Source organism: Rattus rattus, chromosome X (genome assembly GCF_011064425.1).
Source record: "Rattus rattus isolate New Zealand chromosome X, Rrattus_CSIRO_v1, whole genome shotgun sequence".
Lineage (NCBI taxonomy): Eukaryota > Metazoa > Chordata > Mammalia > Rodentia > Muridae > Rattus > Rattus rattus.
The window spans coordinates 102122338-102140291 of NC_046172.1; the positions used below are offsets into that span (position 1 = coordinate 102122338).

At 39.1% G+C, this 17954-nt stretch overlaps 1 protein-coding gene across 1 annotated transcript in view; it reads left to right on the plus strand.

Moving 5' to 3' along the window:
* Dock11 (dedicator of cytokinesis 11) overlaps nt 1–17954 on the plus strand; it is a 186453-nt gene that overhangs the window by 42356 nt on the left and 126143 nt on the right. Inside the window, 5 exon segments of the mRNA XM_032889739.1 lie at nt 12100–12216; nt 12301–12390; nt 13606–13688; nt 14794–14863; nt 15229–15324. Of these exon segments, the coding sequence (XP_032745630.1) occupies nt 12100–12216; nt 12301–12390; nt 13606–13688; nt 14794–14863; nt 15229–15324 (456 nt within the window).

The window sequence follows — 17954 nt, forward strand, 5'->3', positions numbered from 1 at the left end:
TGGGCAGAAGAAAGGCACTGTAACTACTCTGTAAGGACCTTTGCTTGAGTCATAGTCTTCCTCTCAGTTTTAACTCAGACACCATTTGGAACTGCCCAGCACAGGGCTTCTTTGTGTCGGAATGCCTTGTCCTCTGACAACTTCATATACAGTACAATGAATGTATACTGAGAGTAATGTGTCAAGGACATTCATGCTATTCAGATGGGTGGGGCAGGGCTCCTGGGTCCCTCTCTAATGAGTGCCTTTCAGTGAGTGCTCATCTTGGAAAAAGTGCAAGAGGAAGACAGTCCTACTGCTGAAGGTCAGAAAGATGTTGGCAGAGGGTCTGCAGTTTGCCCATTCACCCATTCTGGATATAATGTGGGGGAATTGGGGACCCAGAAGTACCAAGACCAACAACCCACAATCACAAAGCTTTCTTTGGGTAGGGAGGGAAAGGGAGAAAGACTGATGAACACTAACTACATCTGAATCTTTCAGTGGTGGAGTCGGATGGGAAAGCAAGTGCGTAGCATTGGTATCAGAGACTGGCCACATGTACCTGGATGCATCCGGTAGCTTTACTGGGTTTCACAGGGTAGTGGAGGAGAAAACGGAACAGAGGGATCAGGATCAGCAAAAATGAGATCCTGTGAGCTCCTAGGGGCATAGGCTAGACATTGGGGTGAGAGACCAGATCATGAAGAGTCTTAGGGCCCTTCTTGGAAGTCTAGGTCTTATTCTGTAGGTTCTGGGAAGCTGAAGGAATGGAAACAAAGGAATACTGTGAACCAACCTTCGTCTATGGAAGAGTTAACAGATTTGGATCAAATTAGCCAACAAAGAATGAGTTGGGAACAAATTAAGTCACAGATTGGTAGTTGATTTTTTTCAAAATAAAATGTCCAGGTTAATTTAGTCTGACACAGGGGAGATAGATAGGTGTAAATGCTCTCTTGGTGTCCTTTAAAAGAAAGATTCTTCATGCAAAGTTCCTACTTGCTTTCCCTCTAGAGTTTTGTATGCAACTCTAATAAGCAGTTTTCCATAATTCCGTGTACTGCTCCTGAGAAATAGAAACAGTAGGCTACACGTTAAGTCTGTGTTGTCAGTTTATGGATTAATTTCCATTCTGATGGACTTTCTGGCTCTCAGTACATGAGTATACCAAAACATCTGTTCATGTCTTTCTCTTGCTGAAAACAACAGCAGCAGCAAAACCAACAAGAATAAAAAAAATCCAAACAATCGAACCAAAACCCCTCTGCTGGCTCCCTACTCTGACATGAGGAACTAGCTCCAGGTTATGGTCTCGGTGAATGTGCCTCTCTGTGAGTGGACCTCTCTAGCTCGTCTCATCCATCTTCCCTTTGCAGAACCTTAGCAACCCACAAACAGCCCTCTTAGCTCTCTGCACTCAATGTCATTATCTTTACTGTTTTTCCCATGCTGCCTGTATTCACATTGCCTGCTCTGAGATGATAATCTCTCATCATCCAGGGATCAACTCAACTGTTTTTTTTTTTCCTCCTTCACCAGAAGAATGAATCTCTCCTTACTGGGGGTCCATACACCACTCTCTGTATATCTATATCTATTGTGGAACCCCACCCTCTGACCATAACATGGCCATTGCAGTATTAAAATCCGAACAGGTGGGATTACCGACTGTCAGGAGCTAATGTTCCCTTGCTGAGTAGAAGGAGGGCTCCTGTGGCTGTTCAGGAGATGGTCCCAAGGCCTTCCGGAATATAACTAGTTAAAAATTGCCAGGAACTGGGCTTTTTCACCATAAGTCGCTGACAACTCAAACTAATTTCATTGAGTCACCAAGCCTGACTTCCATGGAATCAGTTTTCTGTTCTGTCATTGGTGCTCTACTTATTTATCTCCACCCAAGAAAAGTTAATATGCTACCATTGCAGTCTTTGCCATGCTCTCTGTGGAAAAGCATGATTGCCTGCCCCTCTAGTTCCTGAGGTCACTAAGAGCCCCATCTGCGTCTTATCCACTTTTCAGCACTTTGTAGCTCACTGCCTGGCCCAGGGCTGATACTTGGTTAGTACATGTGACTAAGTTAAATATTTTCTAAGTACCCTGGAAGAATTCTCAGGGAATCATCGACCAGGAAGCCTTACTTTTGTAGCAGGTTGGCTAGGAAAATTTTGACTGAGGTGTAGGATCTCCTCACACACCAAAATTTAACTGTGCTAATGAGTAACTGGGTTTCTGTACTGGGAACCTATCTCTTAGGAGACCCTGGAGGGTTTTTACCTTTCTGTATGTACAAGGAAGTGAAACTAGGTAGGCTATTTTTTATGTTTTAGTTTTCTTTTTAATTTTTGTTTACCTTAGCTTACATAGTAATTGGGCTTCATCATACTGAAGTATACTTTAGGTATTCAAAAAGCCTTTCATAGGTCCTGACCCATTATACTTCAAGTCCTCTTTCTCTGCGTGTTGGTTTAACTTTGTTATTTCGAAACAAGCAAGAGTCATCTGGGAAGAGGGAACCTCAGTTGAGAACTGTTCCTATCAAAATGGCCTATAAGAAAAGCTGTGGAGCATTTTCTTTAATAATAATTGATATTATAGAGGGGGTTGGCCCACTGTGGGTGGTACCACCTCTGGGGAAGTGTCCCTGGGGTTTATGAGAAAACAAGAAGAATGAACCATACAGGAAGCAAGCCACTAAGCAGCGTTCCTCCATGGTCCTGCTTGAGTTTCTGCCTTGACTTCTCCATGATGGACTATAAGCTATAAGATGAAACAAATCAAACATATTAGTAGGGGAGTATTTGATTTAGGCTAAAGCAGCATGGGTATGGTTATAAATCTGTCCAGAGTGTGTGGAGGTCAATAGGGTGGTGAAATACAGAGCCAAACCGAGGCAGGTGTGCCAATGGAGTTATAGTAGCATAGATGGGGTTAACATGGACTAGGTCACTGTGTCCTGTAATAATAAGAAATAGAAAAGTTCCCAACGTTTTATAGATGTAAATTTTGCCTTTATTTCTCTAAGTAGCTTTTACAGTGTACTGTCTCATGCAATGCTACAGACTTCTTCTATTGGGAGGGATTCCCAAAAAGGATGACAAGATGACAAATATGGGGAAGGCTAAAAGGCTTGTTACAAGATGCCATTTTCTCCTTTTCAAGATTCATTTTCAAACTGGAACGTTTCTGTTTTCTTTACTCCATTGTCAGAAGAAAATCAGTGAAGTGGGCGGACTTCTGGTGCAACCTCATGTGGGAAATGACATGTGGCTGCATGCTTCAGGTGTTCACTTTTTCACTGGCAGTAAATCTGTGGAATATTTGTACATTTGGATTTTTTTTTCTAGAAGAATGCAAAGTATGCTATGACTCTCTTTAAAAGTAAGGAGAAAGTCAGGGGGAATTTTTTGTTGTTTTGGGTTTTGCTTCTTTTCAGACAGGGTTTCTCTGTGTAGCCCCAGCTGTCCTGGAACTCTCTATGTCATACTGGACTCCAAATCACAGAGAGCCACCTGTTTCTACCTCCCAAGTGCTAGGGTCAAGGGTATGTACCACCACTACCACCACAAAGAGAACATTTATTTTTTAAGGTCAAAACTGAGCTTGAACTCAGGGCTTACATAGTTATGTCTCCGTTTCCCAACTAGTTAGGACTGTTGGAAGTGGGTTCCTCTCCTAGTGAGAGTTTTGCAACTCTGTGGTGATCACAGACACCCAGGCAGCTTAAGGATGGAATAGATTGATTGTCATAATTGGGTATGTCTGAGAACTTGTTTATTGATTTTTTTCTGGAAAGTCAATTTATATCTTACCAAGGTGCATTTTCCCTATCAATAATGGTGTGCTACAAATCAAAATAGCATTATTCTAATTGATATCTCCAAACCCTTCTGTTCATTTCCCCTTCTTCCTGTCTTGCTTTTGAGTCATTTCAAACGTATTAACACAGAGTGAGTAACAAGCCAGGAGGAATTGAACCCAAATCAGTTCTTGCCTGAGAGCAAGTGGGGTGAGTCAAGGTATAATTATTGGCTGCAGTGAAGTTTGGGGTAGACAGTTCATCAGTATTCTGTTTACCCCTGTGGACAGAATATGGGCTATTTGCATAATATCTGAGTTGGCAGTAAAGAAAACATTTGTAAAGCCAGCTGAGCCTCTCATGGAGCATGTTGTATCATTAGAATAAAATCTCTTTGACTTTTTCAGACTAGTTCTCAAAATAAATAGCAAGTAGACTTTGAAAGGGGAAGTACTCTTGCGTTAAAAATTTCCCGTGTCAAAGTCCTAAAATTGGGGAAAAAATAGGGAGGGATAGGTAAGACTATTTTTGCCCGGTTATCTTTATATTCAGTCTTGAGTACCTTTGAAATCTCTTTTTCTGTTGATTTTTAGAGTTGTAAGTAATTCCTTAAAGCTAGATACTGAAAATCAGTTCTGAAGTCTCTTGGCTTTCCTGACCTCCTGGGTGGCCCCTTTGGCTTGAAAAACTTGTACAGAAGACCAGCCTCTTTGTGTTATGCAGCTGGCTATCCCCAGGAACCACAAAAGCTTCTGGCTTTAGAGTTCTCACGGCTCTCTGCTAGGTTCTGTGGAGGATATTGTGATGAATTAGATACAGGTCCCTTGACAATATTTTTCTTTTTTTTGTAATTTGATTCTTCCCCCCTTGAATCTGCCAGCTCCTTTCCTTAAAGTAAAAGATCCAAGGTGTTAATCCCTACTCCTTGAAGACAAATGCTAAATTGGAAGCAACAGCCTCGAAATGCAAAACTCCTTATCCAATTACAGTACAAGCTCTCCCAGTCGGCCATGCTCAGCGTCATCAGGGTAAGAGGGGAGGGTCCCACAGTGGCACATGCCTTTAATCCCAGTACCCTGGAGCCAGACACACACACACACACACACACACACACACACACACACACACAGGTCTTTGTGAATTTGAGAGAAGCCTGGTCTATAGAACAAGTTCCAGGATAGCCAGGGTTACACAGAGAAACCCTGTCTCAAAAAAGCCATCAAAACAAAAGAAAACCAAAATCCCATCTTTCCAAGTTTTAAAAAAATTCTAAAATACAAAGTTCATCTAGAGAAACAGAACATAGTAGTCAGGATCAAGAATGAAGAAATACTACGTACCTGTTGAGTTTAGAGCACACAGGCTTATGGGTACACATTATGGTTAAGATCAAGGTTGCACTCCACAAATATGATGCATTCAGTCAGTCTGACTAAACCTCACTTTCTTCATATGTAAAATGTACATAAAAAAGAAGAAAGCCTTCCAGGTTTTTTTAGGGAATTAAAAGAAGAGACATATGCTTAACAGTGTGCATAGACTATGAAGCAAAGTGCAAGACATCATCTCTGCCAGGAAGATTCTGCTGAGCAAACTAAACTGCAAAGTAATTGAGTGCCAAAGCAAAGCTCTGTCTAAGTGCATGCCACAGTCAATGAGGAAAATCCTGTGGGTTAGAGAAGAGGCAGGTTAGGCTAGCTCAGAAATAGAAGGCCAAGGGAGATGGCTCAGTAGGCAAAGAACTTGCCACACAGCCATGAGGACTTCAGTCGGGATCAGCAGCACCCACATAAAAGATAAGCAGGCTAGTGACCTGTTTATAATCTCAGCCCTTTCAGGAGGTCAAGACATGGGGGCTGGCTGTCCAGACCAACTGAATTGGTTCAATAAATAAAGTGGAGAATAAGCAAGAAAGATACCTGATATCAACAGGGGCTTCTACATACATGTGTACCTGTACCACCACATACATTTCTACACATGGGAACAAGCATACACATATGAATAAACATGTATAAGTGTAACAAATTGACAGAATCTGATGTTCTGAGGTTGGGGTCTTTTCCGTGTGTGCGTGCACACAGATGTGTAGATAAGGACCTCCTGTGTAATCCAGCCTGGCCTCAAACTCATCTTCTTGCCTCAGCCTCCTGAGTGCTAAGAAGCCAGGGGTGCCACTGCACCTGACTTTCTCCTAGAGTTTCTGAACAAAAGTAGAAATGCAAAAATGATGCTAGACTACATATTTTCATACAATGAAAGCTTTTCATTGAAATAAATGATACTAGACGGATTCCTGTTTTTATGTGTGTGAAGTGATTTGTGCCAACACTTTGCTAGAGGGGACACTGGCTATTGGAAGGTATGTAGAAGTGCAGAAGCCAAGTGTGGTTTTAAGACAGCTTCTAGGATCAAGTCAGATGTCTGGGTTTATCTGCCTTCTACAGTAAGTTAAGAGGCTTCTCAAAGGGTAAGGTCCAGTTTTTTGTGTGTCCATATCAACAGCAGCTTAGCACAGGGTCTGGCCCTTAGTAGGAACTCATTGATATGTCACATACTGAACCTGCTTTGTTTTCTCTCCTGCTGGTAGGAAATTGCCTTCCCCCAGTGGCCATTTTGAGTACAGAGGGTTATTTTAAGATATTCCCAAGAGAGAACACTAGAAACTGCTGTTGAGTGTAAAAGGAGGGGAGAGCCAAGTGACAAAGGGGAGGGTAGAAAATTCCAAGTGAAGGGGGTGGAGGGAGGATGGGATGGAGTGACTTCTCTCCTTTTGAACATGGTACTTCTTTCTTCACACTGTCCTCATCTGTAAGAGAATGTTCAGTGAGGCACAGCCTTATTCCTGTCATCCTGGGGCACTTAGGAGTAGTGTCATGAATTTGGGGCTGGCCTGGGATACATAGTAGGTTCCAGGCCAGCCTGAACTACAGAGGAAGACCCTTTCTCTCTAAAAACAATAACAAAAGAACAAAACCATAGAATTGGGACCCTATTGTCTTAAAAAATCACAGAAATTATATTTTGGACAAAATCATTGTTTTAAGCCATTTGTTGCCATGGTCTTTATTATACTGAAACCTAGTGTGGAGGATTCATTCTCGGTAGTGAAGGTTTGAAATTGGCCCCGTTCCACCCTCATTGCTAAGCTTTCTGCTCTCCCTTCCAGTGTTTGATAAAGAAGGGAATCTGTACAGCCAGTGCTCACTTTAGACTTGCAGAAGACACATTCTCTGAATTCTTCAAGACAACTGGTTTCTAAAATAGAAATTTTACTGGTGACCTTTAGTGTAATACCTAAGCAGAAATAAGTCTGGTTGACTTTGTGGTGAGTGCAGAGAAATATGAGATTATTTGTGCTTTAAATTTTATTCTTGTTTATTGTGATTATTGTATGCCTGTATTGTGTTTGAGGGGGGAGGGTTATTCAAATGTGCCATTGTGTGCACGTAGAGGTCAGACAACAGCTCCATAGAGTAGATTTTAGTTGTTTCCTTCCACCTTGAATGGGTTCCCAGATCTGAGGTGGTCAAGCTTCTGTGGCAAGTGCTTTACTTCCCGAGCCATCTCTGAGGCCACTTTATTGTGTGTTAAATGAATGGATCTGTGCTTCTCTTTCTAATGGTAACGTATATAGACTTAACTAGCCATGTGTGCTTTGGGCAATATTCAGGGGTTGCGGTGTGTCAGACATGGTATTTTTCACATAAATACTTAAAATGATGAAAGATGAGCGTGTTAGATGTGTAAGAGCCACTCCAAAGAAGAGTGTCCAAGTTGTAATGCTGTAGACAGACCTTCAGTTGGGGTCAATTCTTTCCAGTCTTTTTAACACAACACATACTGCAGCTGAAGCTATACTGATGGCTTCCCTGTTTCTCTAATGATAAGATGGTCTCAATTTGCAAAATTGTGCATTTCTTCCTGGTTTTAGGATTTACACAATGAAGGACATCGAGGGTTTTACTTAGGCAGCTTAAGTATACATGAAACCATGGACTACATACATTTCAAGCCATGGTTTCAAAATGACTGCTGAAAGCTTTTTTTAATACTAGAATTATATAAATGATTTATTCTCTTTTATAGGAGTTTCAGAAGGCTTTTTAGTAAATAAATGCATCTCAACATAGATGTTTTTAGAGCAGAAATTGAGCCCAGGGTCTCATATAATAATCTAGGCAAGCTCTGTATCTCCGATTGTATACAAATACATCTAGTCTGTGCAACACTGACAAGAAAAGGAAAAGAATCAGGAGTTGGAAGGTGTGTTTTGGGCTGCGGTGTAGCTCAGGCACTTGTCTGCCATGAACAAGGTCCCGTTTCCAGCATGGCAAGGAGAATGTGAGCTTGAATGATTATAATAGTGATTCTGCTGATATTGATAGATGAGCCTCTGAGCCACTCCCCTCATGTATAGTAATACATATGTAGTAATACTATATAGTAATAGCGATAGTAATTTATGTGTGTACATGATGGACCTTCTGTCAGGTTAGTGGAATGCAGATTTGAGTGATTTCTTAATGATGCAAAGTGATTTTCAAATGAGCAGAAGGAAAGCAAAACAAAGCAAAACAACACAAGACTACTACCAGCAAGTTATTTCGAGAGAACTTATGGCTCAGTAAATAAGGACTTTATTTTTTTTCCCTGGTGAAAACTGAGTAGATTCCAGATTTGGGCTGAAGTTTTTCTTGTCACTCCTTAGGAAGGCAAGACTGAAACATTTGCTCACTTCACTCCAGATTGTATAAATATATGCCTTTGCCTTTTGTTTAACACTATTACAGAACTGTAGACGAGCATGCAGTGGGGCCTTGCTGTTACTTGAAGGATTAGTGAAATTTTATTCATTGCAATGTAGGTTTCTGGGGTTATAAAAAGTCTTTGTAGGCTTATCATTATACAAACTAAAAGGGTAAATCACAAAGATGAAGTCCATTTTTGCTTCCTTCTTTTGTTTCTTTTTCCGTTCTTTTTTTTTTTTTTTTTTGAGACAGAATCTCTCTATTTATCTTTGGCTGGCCTGGAACTCATTAGGATAAGGCTGGACTCAAACTCAGAGATCCACTCTGCCTCTCCTTCCAAGTGATGGGATTAAGGAGCATGATCAGCTTTTTTTTAATATTTAATTTAAAATATTTTATTGAATATTCATACATACATACAGTGTATTTTGATCAAACCCCCCATGAAAACTCTGTAAAATGTAGTAAGATGTTTTTCTTGTGCAAGCATACAAGTCTAATGATAGAATGATTTTTAAAAAAAATTAAAACAAACTCAATAAAGATTATAGTCTAGATGGCTGGGGAGAACTACTATTAAATCCATAATTCTAACCTTTTCCTTGTCTTCAATAACTTAATCCCACTGGAAAGGGAAAAGTAGGGTTTCAGTTACCTCTCCTTTTTTCCACAGGCCTAGCTCTTCTGTTACAGCAGTGGTTCTGAACCCTCCTAATGCTGCAGCCCTTTAATACAGTTCCTCGTGTTATGATGACCCCCAACCATAAAATTATCTTTGTTGCTACTTCGTAGCTGTAATTTTGCTACTGTTAGGAATTATAATATAAATATCTGGTATGCAAGATATCTAATATGTGACCCCCAAAGGGGTTTCGACCCCCAAATTGAGAACCATTGTGTTGCAGTAAGCATTGTGGTACTCAGAACAGTTACTCTAATTTTTCTAATATCCTGCATCTCGCGTGACAAAGGAAACAGAAATGACGACTCACAACCTTAGGTTGAATCAGTTTGAAATGAAAAGTAAAACCTTTTCTTAAAATGGAGCATGCAAATGTGACCTTTAAAATGTGGGGAAACTGTAGCTTTCAATTTTACAAGGCATACAGTTTACATCTAAACACATGATTCATTTTTTATATTGACATGACATGAAAAAGCCAAACGAAGAATTTCTTTTTTGTCATTTTGCTAAGTTGCTTGAAGCAGGTATGTGTGAAATTACTATACAGAGATGTTAGTAGATGGTAATTCAACAGGTTACACATTGAATTTGGACTAGTTTTAATATATCTTAGTTTAATCAACTTTGATTGAATCCAGGACCATTTGCATACTAGGAAAATGCTCTACCACTGGCATATATCCCAACCCTCCTTTTTAGCTTTTTTTTTCAAGGTCTTAGTATATAGCCTGGGTGACCTGGAATTCACTATGTAGATCAGACTGGCCTTGAACTCAGAATTCTGCCTGATTTTGCCTTCTGAGTTCTGGGATTAAAGGGATGCACCACCACACCCAGCTCATAAATAAAACTGTGGAAATTATACATACTAATGAGCGTGTGTAGTATTAAAAATGCATATATTATACAGTGTTTAAATCACATTAAACATATTTTTCTCTTCAAATGTCATTTCTTTGTGGCAAAGATTTAATATGTCTTTAATATTTTTAGATTTATTTTATTATTTTTTTGTGTATGAGTGTTTTTGTCACACGCAAGTCTGGTGCCCAAGGAAATGGTGAGCATCAATGAAGGTGCTGGGTCATTTGCAAAAACAAATACTGTTAACCACTGAGCCAACTGTCTAGCCTCAATTTACTACATCTTAAATCTTTGTTCAGTTTCTATCACTACAAGTTAAATAAATTTACTTAAATAAAACATCCTTATTAGAAATTATTAACAAATATTGTTTAAACAATTAATGTGTATTATTTAAAATAACATGTCAACACATGGTTCTAAGTGAGTCTGAATACCTCAAAGTTCATTGTATAATGAATGCTCAGATTTCACATGAACAAATTAGGCTTTTCCTTGGCTCTGATCGCAGTTCAACTGAATCTTTGCTGGAAGGGGAAATGATAGAGTCCTTTTCCTTTTACCTCTTTTAGAGATGAGTTCGGTTCTACAGCCTCTAGGTGTTCTATTCTGGGAGGCCCATTGCCTTTTGAATAGTCCCAGAGGTAAAAAATAGATCCATGGTATCTTCAGTGAAAGAAAATGATAGGCAGGTAGGTAGTGGAATAATCTAAGTTCAAGACCTTGCACATTCATATCCTTTTGTATTTCTGAGTGGGAAAGAGACTGCTTGAGAGAAAAAGAATGAGTCTTTTACAGGCACAGACCTGGGGTTGACTCTTGACTCTGAAGATTTATTTAGCCTGTTAGGTCCAGAATTTCCTCAACTGTAATACGGGAGAATCAATTATGCCTGTTTCATAGGTAGTTAGAAGCATTGCATTGGTAAATATACAGAAAGCACTTAGCAAGTTCCTGCTGTATAGAAAGAGCTCAGGACCTATTGTCATTTGATGGCTGCTGAGCAAGTTTTCTTCAGGGACATAGGCCCTGAGAAGCCATTCCATGCTTTAGAAGATGGTCCCACACCAATGCACATATAGGCATCACCAAATGGACCCAATGGAAGTTAAGAGATGAAGTAAGGGAGATAGGAGAAGAATTGAAAGGAGAAAGTAAGTGTGGACTTCATCAAAACACCTTATATGCTATTATTATTATTATTATTATTATTATTATTATTAATGTTATTAATACTCTTACTATGCCATGTTTTGATTTCTCATCTTATTGGCCTTGGCCTTGTAACATGACCTTTAGGGCTGGGGTCTTTTTATCAATGGTTAGAGCACTTAAGTGTCTAACTGAATTCCACAAAGTTTACCCTCTGAAAGCTCACCCTTTCATGCCCTATGGGCAGGATGAAGCATCTCGAAGTCTCAGCTTGCTATAGCAAAGCTGGAACGTAATACACTCTTTGGACTGTGTATCTGGCCCAGAGAGAGCACATTAATGCTCATATTTTCTCTACTTTATTTACCCAGCAAATAGAGCATATTCACTAAATCACTTATAGGCTTTTAAATATATTATTTTTGTTTGACTTTTGGAAGACATACAGATATAAACAATATGGTACTATATCTTTGGAATTCTTACCTACAGCAGGAAAGTGTTGATGCATGTGCTTGATGTTCACATGTGTTTGATATACGTCTGGATGCAGACATATGTAGGGAAAAGGTTTCTCTTATTAAAGCACTTTTATGTTCTTATTACTTCAACACCCCCGCCCCTTTGGCTTATTGAGACAAGGTTTCTCTGTGCAGCCCTGGCTGTCCTGAAACTCACTGTATAAAGCAGCTGGCCTCGAACTCACAGAGATCTGTCTGCCTCTGCCTCCTGGATACTGGGATTAAAGACATGAGACACCACCGCCGGAACAATTCCCTTTCTGTGAAATAGTGAACCTTCACTACACAGAACAGAATTTCCCTCTTCTGGGAGTCTGACAGTAACATTTATTTTTGTTTCTTACAAAGGAAAAGGCCAAGTTAGTTGAACCCCTGGACTATGAGAATGTTATCACCCAACGGAAAACACAGATTTACAGCGATCCCCTCAGAGATCTGCTTATGTTCCCCATGGAAGACATATCTGTGAGTTCACATGTTCTTTTTAAAAGAATGGGCACTTTATTTTCCAAGCCAGTTCTTACAGCAACAATGTGATTTGATTTCTAGATCTCAGTGATTGGTCGTCAGCGCAGAACAGTACAGTCCACTGTACCAGAAGATGCTGAAAAGAGGGCCCAGAACCTATTTGTCAAAGAGGTAAGGGGCTCAATATCCAGCCAAAGAACTTTGATTCATTATTCACTGTTATTATTGTTTTTTATTTTTTTATTAGTGTTCATGTGTCTCAGAGAGAGAGAGAGAGAGAGAGAGAGAGAGAGTGTGTAGGTGTGTTAATTCTTAGTTTTATGTGTACCACGTGGTGAATTTGCACCCCAGGCCAGAAAAGGCTTTTGAATTCCCTGAAACTAGAGTTACAGATAGTTGTAAACCACCTGATAATGGTTTGGGGCGTGAACCTAGCAGTACATGCTCCTAACTGCTAAGTCTCTCTCTCTCTCTCTCTCTCTCTCTCTCTCTCTATATCTATATATATATATATATATATATATATATATATATATATGTATATGTATATATATATGTATATAGATATAGATATAGATATAGATATAGATAGATAGATAGATAGATAGATAGATAGATAGATAGATGGATGGATGTGTGTATGTGTTTATGTATGTAAGGACATCTATGAAGTTCAAATTTAGTTTATACACTATTAAAATATTTTTTACTTTTTTATAATTGGGAAATTAAATTACTAAACCTAACCTGAGTAACAAATCTGTATGTAAGTCAAAAGCTTACACATTTATAAGTAGTGTATGGGGTGTTGTTGTTTGTTTGTTTGTTGTATTTTTCTTTTAGATTTCAGTACTTTGTCATGTACTTGAAGTGAGAGTTTTCAGAAGGACATATGAATTAGGGTCTGTCTTTGTCAGTTAGGCTAGAGCAGTGGTTCTCAACCTTCCTAATGCTGTGACCTTTTAATACAATTCCTCATGTTCTGGTGACCCCCCAACCATAAAATTATTTTTATTGCTACTCCACAACTATAATTTTGCTACTTTTATGAATTGTAACGCAACCTTCTGTATAGTCTGATGGTGTTAGGTGACCCCCAGTGAGAGGGTCATTTGACACCATCATACTTGATCCCAAGCCAAGATCCCTATACCAACATTACTCAATTAATTAAAACAATTCTGTGGGTATTTCACCAGACTTTGGCTTATGTGCTTGAGACTTGAACTTGAGACTGACTTTAGATTTACAATCCTACATTCTCTGCTCTCTGGATGCTGGGGGTTACAGGTGTGTGCCACGTGGTCAGCTCTACCAAACTTTTAAAAATATATCTCTTTGTGTTCTTTCTCTGTTTGAAATGGATGATTCCCTACTTTCTTCCAGTGTATTAAAACCTACAGCACAGATTGGCATGTGGTGAACTATAAGTATGAAGATTTCTCTGGGGACTTTCGGATGCTGCCATGGTAAGCTTAGAAGTTAAAGGAAATAGAATTATTATTTTTATTATTATTGTTATTATTATTACCACCATCATTAATATCATGGTTATTATTTGGCTTTTTAGAAAATGCTCCTGAAACTCTTGTTATGATTTACAATAAGTCAGACCTCAAACAGCAGCATATTAGGTTCATGCAATATTTTGACCAGTCAAATACGCTTTTGATTTTGCTCATTGACCTCTTCCCAGTGTGAGCTGGTATAGTTTGACATCCATATTGACTACAGAATAATCTTTAGTTCATTCTGGAAAATATAGAGACAGTTTTCCCAGTGGTTTCAGTGAAGAAGTTAAAAGCTATTGAGATCAGTTTGACACCTGCTGATAGCCCATGGATGAGAGTGGGATATAATCTCAGTGAAGTTGAAGGACTATCATGAGGACACAGACCCAGCAGTCATGGTTCAAGTTGTCTTTCTGCTCTTTCCTAGTGGGCTAGGTTTGAACCACCCAATCAACCTGCTTGAGCTCTCCTGTCACCCCCATTTCTCCGCTGCATGACAGCTGGTCTCACAGCATCTCATCTAGGAAATATGAAGGGTGGGGGGAACGGGACATATTTGCGTAGTCCTCTGTAGCTTTCAAAAACATTTTCCTAGGAAAGAAGCTACTAACATTAACAGTCCAGGTTCCCAAAGCAAACAAAACGGAGAGCCCAAATGACACAATGTTGCTTTCTGACCCGTGGAAAGATAAAGTTCTGCCACTGCTGACAGCCCTGGCAGACGTTCCTTAGCAACCTGTGCTCTGCTTGACTCCTATCTGGTCTCTGTTTTATCTTTGCAGCTGGCTGCATATGTGGGAGTCCATCTATACAAATAAGGCAGGGGCGAGGAGGTAGCTTAGTCAGGAGTTTTTGCTTTAGTGGAAATCAAACAAGCAAACAGAAGAGGCTTTGCATGTTTACCCAGGAATAAGGCCTGTGCTTGAAAAGAAGAGAGCATTTTTCCATCTCTTGCCTTGCTTTTTTTTTTCCCCCAAAGAATGAAGTTGACTTCAGGTTTTGTTTGTTGGTGATGCTTATAGGTTATGCTCAGTGTCTAAATTAAATTTTCTTGCACTTTCAGCAAGTCTCTGAGACCAGAAAAGATTCCTAATCATGTGTTTGAGATTGATGAAGACTGCGAGAAAGATGAGGTAACGACGGGGCTAACTGTGTGCCTTTCTTCAGGGGTCACTTCTGCCGAAAGGGAATTCCTTAAGGAAAGATCAATGATGCTGGAACAAGTGGCTATGCGTATCTGTGTCTACCTTTCTAACCAATGAATGGTTTTTAATAAAAAAAAAAAATGGTTGCACTTCAGTAACTATTGAGTGCCTACTGTGTTTATACCATTGGGCCTTTCATCTATCTATGGTCAATATTTTAAATATTTATGAAAAGTGATAACTTCATGTTTAATTAAGAAATGGGAACAGGTCTAGTTCTGTGTCTGCTAAATGTTGACTAAATAAATGGTTGGATGACCGCTATTTTACTGATGGCTTTTATTCTATTCCAGGATTCATCTTCTTTATGTTCTCAGAAGGGTGGTGTGATAAAACAAGGATGGCTGCATAAAGCAAATGTAAATAGCACCATCACAGTAACCATGAAGGTAGGAAACAGTTATATTACTCCATCATTTAAGTGTATTGACATACATAATGAATCTGGAGAAATGTTTATTTTCTAATCAACCCTCATAGAATCTTTTGTTTTAAGATTAACATATAGAATAGAAGGTTTCATTATGGATTTTTTAAAATACATATGTCATTATACTTTGTTTTCATTTGTTCCCCTACCAAAAGTCATCAATGAAAGAATCTTAACGGATACGTGGAAGTTGCCAGTTGAATGAAGGAAATAGCTTTGCAAAAATAGGCATGAGAGGTTGCTATGTGGAAATGGATTTAATGAATGAATTTGGCTCTTATTAAATACTAGTGACTGGGGACATTTATTGACATCTAAGATGGGCAAGTCCATTGTGTTCAGTAGCTTCATAATTATATTATAAACATTTCACATTAAGTCCTATGTAAAATAGTGCCTTAGGGTAGTCAAACCTGTTTGGAAAATGAAATGGTTTGACTAGATAGTGAATTTGTGTAAGGCAATTGTGGGATCAAAACCAAGAACACTGAAAGGCTTTTGTTTGGGAGGCAGTGAAGAGCCATTAAAATCCAGAGGAAGAATAAATGAGTTTCTTGAGGATTCTCGGCAGAAATTATTCCGTGATACCAAATATAACTGTTCTTTCAGATATTCACTCTAAGATCATGTGGCTTCCTGAGTATGATTCACAGTTCCATTAAGTACTGAAGGTCATTCTAGCTTTCAAATAGTCTGAAAACAGAAACCATGGATGTCTACCAAAGGAAGACTCAAATTCAATCTTAATTTAATATTTTGCCTACTGCTTTTCCTTTAGTGGCCATATCCTGTTCTCACTTTCATTTTCTGGCCCCGAAGATAATGAATCCAAATTGTAGGATGTTTCCTATGTATATGTTATATCAAGGCATAGGATTTTTATACATGTGAGAGAATTATTTCAAATCCATTTACTAGGAGATCAATGTATCTCATATTCTGCATTTAATCTGCATGGCAGCCCTATGTGATAGGCACAATTATTATTATTCCTAGTTTCCAGATATGGTAAAATAGACATAGAGAAATATGATGGCTAAATAGATCTCTAGGGCTTGGGCTATAGCTTAGAGAGGAAGGTGCTTGCTGTGCAACATGGGGGCCTGAGTTTAGATCCCCAATAGCAATATAAACAAAAACACTGGCTGACTACCTTCATCTTGGTTTGCTGAGACATGTGGATCAAAGGGGCTGGCAGGCCAGCAAGATAAATAAAAAGGGAGCTCCAGCTTTACTGAGTGACCTTGTCTTGAAAACGAAGGTGGAAAATGGTAATGGGAGACAATGGCCACCTCTAGCTTCTGCATGTGAATGCTCAGGTGAATACACCAGGACACACATTTGCACATGCATGTGTGTGTATCCCACCCATACAAATATATAAAAACTAAATAAACAGAGCTCTGAGTTTTCAGGAGTGCAATTTCATCCTATGCAATCTATTCTCTTGACCAGTACATTGTCACCCTCACTAGCTGAGTGCCACATTGCATGTCCTGTCAGTCTTCAGGTTCAGAAACACACGTGTGGAGGTTATATCTCTGTGCAGACTCTCAGAAAATAGTTCTGCGTTTTTATGCTTTTAAGAAGGTACATAATGTATGTATGTATGAATGTATGTATAGGTTACAATGTAAACTTTCAGTACATATATAATGCATAATAAACAATGAATAGATTTGGGTAATTAGCACATGTACTAGCCTAAATATTTATCACCATTGCATGAATGCATGTGTATGTTCATAGATGTGTGTGCTCCTGCATGTTCTTGTATGTGTGTGGGGGGGCATTTAAAATAATCTTTACTAGCTCTTTTAAGATACATGATTAGTGGTTGCCATCTGTAGTCTACTGAGCTGTAGAAATTATTCCCCTCATCTGACTCTATACCCTTGCATGCTATAGATTAGACTCCATTCCTTTCCCCTAACATTCACAAACTATTAAACTATTTTACCTCTACCTTAAGTTTATCACAGAGCTAGGGAAATAAGCTGTATGGCACGCTGGATTCTTAAGACATTAGTAAGAAATTAATATTTACTAAGCAATTCAGAAGACTGTTTTAAATTATTTCTCAAATAACACTGAATTACCATTTACTAACAATGGTTCAACTTCTCAAGAAAACATTTTAGGTTAAAAAAAAACTCCAGTTGCCTGTAAAACAGTTCATGTTTTATATCTTCTTTCATAATATTTAAAATATACACCACTGTGGTAGCAAGATTAATGAATCCCCAAAGATGTCCGTGTCCTAATCCCTAGAACCTGTAAATGTTTGCTTCCATGACAAAAGGGAATTCAAGTTGCTAATAAGCCGATAGGGAGACGATTTGGAATTACCCAGGCAGGCCCAGAATAAGCACAAAGCTCCTGGTACATGGATGATGGAGGGAGGCAGGAAAGGAGAGTAGGAGGAAAAGATGTGAACAGAAGCCATAGAGGGATGCTATGTGGCTAATTTTGAAGATGGAGAAAGGAGTCACAAGCCCAAAGATGATGGACATCCTCTTGAAGCAAAAAGAAAGCAAGGGGGTGGAAATGGACCTTTTCCTACCTGTATTGTAGCCTTGTGAGACCAGG